This window comes from Macrobrachium nipponense, chromosome 9 (assembly GCF_015104395.2).
Source record: "Macrobrachium nipponense isolate FS-2020 chromosome 9, ASM1510439v2, whole genome shotgun sequence".
Taxonomy (NCBI): Eukaryota; Metazoa; Arthropoda; class Malacostraca; order Decapoda; family Palaemonidae; genus Macrobrachium; species Macrobrachium nipponense.
In genome coordinates this window covers 18,122,461-18,124,960 of record NC_061110.1, presented here as the reverse complement: position 1 = coordinate 18,124,960, position 2,500 = coordinate 18,122,461, and the positions used below count along the sequence as shown (strand labels likewise).

The 2,500-nt window shown below is 32.2% G+C and overlaps 1 protein-coding gene across 2 annotated transcripts in view; it reads left to right on the top strand.

Moving 5' to 3' along the window:
- LOC135217940 (uncharacterized) overlaps window positions 1-2,500 on the top strand; it is a 48,162-nt gene that overhangs the window by 32,492 nt on the left and 13,170 nt on the right. For both annotated transcript variants that reach the window (XM_064254043.1, XM_064254041.1), the window contains exon 12: window positions 352-496. In XM_064254043.1, coding sequence (XP_064110113.1) covers window positions 352-496 — 145 coding nt within the window. The remainder of the gene's footprint in view (window positions 1-351; window positions 497-2,500) is intronic.

The window sequence follows — 2,500 nt, the reverse complement described above, 5'->3', positions numbered from 1 at the left end:
GCTATTATTCAAATGAAAGAAAAAAATATTCGTGAATAAGGTTAAGGAACTTTGAGATTAACCAACCTCACTGATAGATATGAGGTTAAGAAACAAAGAGATTAACCAGCTCCATTCTGACATATCTTAACCCCACACTGGAAAATCGGCTATGGGTTCAAATCCTACCATGGGAATCAGAATTACTTCATTTGGATCTTAGGCGTCGTGGTGACAAGCGTAAACCCAAGAGTGTAGAGAAATCGAGACACTGAGAGGTCACAGTAGATATTGAAAATACCACTATATCTCTCTAAAAAAAAAAAATTGTTCAGTAAGATTTGATATACAATTTCTTGCACCTCTCTGCAGCTTATGAATTCGCCCTGGGGGATGTCAATCCCCCAGTGCACGCGTGGGCGGTCATGAATGTGTATAGAGGACATGCCAAACAGAATTCGCCCGATTTCAGCTTCCTCGCCAGATGCTTTCAGAAATTGTCGCTCAACTTCACTTGGTAAGAAATGGAGAAGGAGAAGAATGAATCTGTTTTATTATCATTGGCTGCTTTTGCTTATAGAGCAGCGTTCTGTCACCTTATTTATTAATTTATTGAAAAATTGGCTTGATTTATGAAAAATTGGTTGTAAGGTCAAACATGGGGCACTTTCAGCTATTCAGTGCCCAAAGAGGGAGTTGGAGTGGTTGGGCAGCAAGATGAAAGAAAGGAATTGGGGACAGAGATAAAGAAAATGATTAAAGATTGGGTACAGCTAGGGGCCGAAGTCACGCTACAAACAACCTTTAGGGATGCCTACAGTGCACCACATGAAGTATACTGATGGCACTATCCCCCCTTTGGAGCGCCACTTGATTCACGGATTGGTAATTCTTTTGAGTCTTGGTGTGAATAATATGATGAAAATGTAATGGATTTTGCATTATTTAAGATTTCATTTAAACTTGGATCAGAAAGATCACCCAACATAGCTTTGATGCTCAAAGTTTCATCTCTGGAAAGGGTTTTGAGTTTTTAATGAAATTATTTCTATGAGAAAATGTTCCCATACCTCGAAGGACGCAATGCATTACCACCGTTGTTGTTGTTTTTGTTGTTGTTATTGATTAAGCTGGCCTTATGCCAGCACGGGCTCTTGGTCATAGAGTAGCCAGTAATAATTTTCATTACCACCCTAAAACAGTGAACCTTGAATTTTAATAATGAATTGATACTCCTATCTATCTATATATTAATTCACTAACGCATTATTTATAGAGCTGTAAAACCGATCTCTTTTTATCTGTATTTCTTATTATCTTCCGTAACTTATTTCAAATGAACACCGTATTCTTTGGAAGCTTGAATATTAAGTCAAAGGCCTTTATAGACTAGTTCTAAATGAATTGGGGTTTATCTTCTGAATAATAATAATAATAATAATAATAATAATAATAATAATAATAATAATATAATAATAATAATAATAATAATAATAATAATAATAATAATAATAATAAAATAATAATAATAATAATCATATAATATAATAATAATAAAATAATAATAAAAAATTTAATAATTTCAAAGAAATCTCATAATCACATGAGTCAATAAAATGGAAATTAATAAATCCACAATAGTATGTCTGCTTGATTTTATTTAAAATAATATAAAGCAAAAAGCTTTCGATGACCTGCATCGAAAGCTTTCTGCTTTATATTTTAAATAACAAAATCAAATAGGCATACTATTGTGGAATTACTTTCCCAATAATAATAATAATAATAATAATAATAATAATAATAATAATAATAATAATAATAATAATAATAATATAATTATTATTATTATTATTATTATTATTATTATTATTATTATTATTATTATTATTATTTTATTATTCGCTACGTCAGTTTTTATACAAAGCAGCTAACAGAAGAGGAAGGAGTGTTGACATAAGGTGATCTGCTTGTTAAGGGTTACTTAAGGCTTCCAAATGCGCTTATCTTGACTTTTATCTTTATTTGTAACCGTTCAAAATTCTATTTTCGTATTGTAAGTCCTAGTGAATCCACATCCACCGGAGAATGAAGGGAAGTTATCCAGTTTCTTTCAAAAGGATAAAGAAAAAAGTTATTGGTTTCATTTAAGGGCTAATACCTATCTTGGAAGAAATTACTGTTATATAGATTAATGAAATAACTTTCATGTTAAATTTTGGAATCCCTGTGGATTGGGGTGGTGGGTGGGAGGGACACAGGGTGGTACCACCGGTGAAAACTCACGCGGTGCACTGTAGGCATTACTTAAGGTTTTCTGCAGCGTTTCTTCGACCCTTGGTTGCAACCATAAAATGTACTAGTATGTATGTACGCACGTTTATAAATAAAGATAATTACCTTTATTTATACATAGCATCACGTTTTATATATTTCGTGATCAAGTTGTTCATGTATGCTTATGTATGTATATTGTCAATAACGGTTAATCATAATCTAATTTTCGGTACCCTTGTAGGTG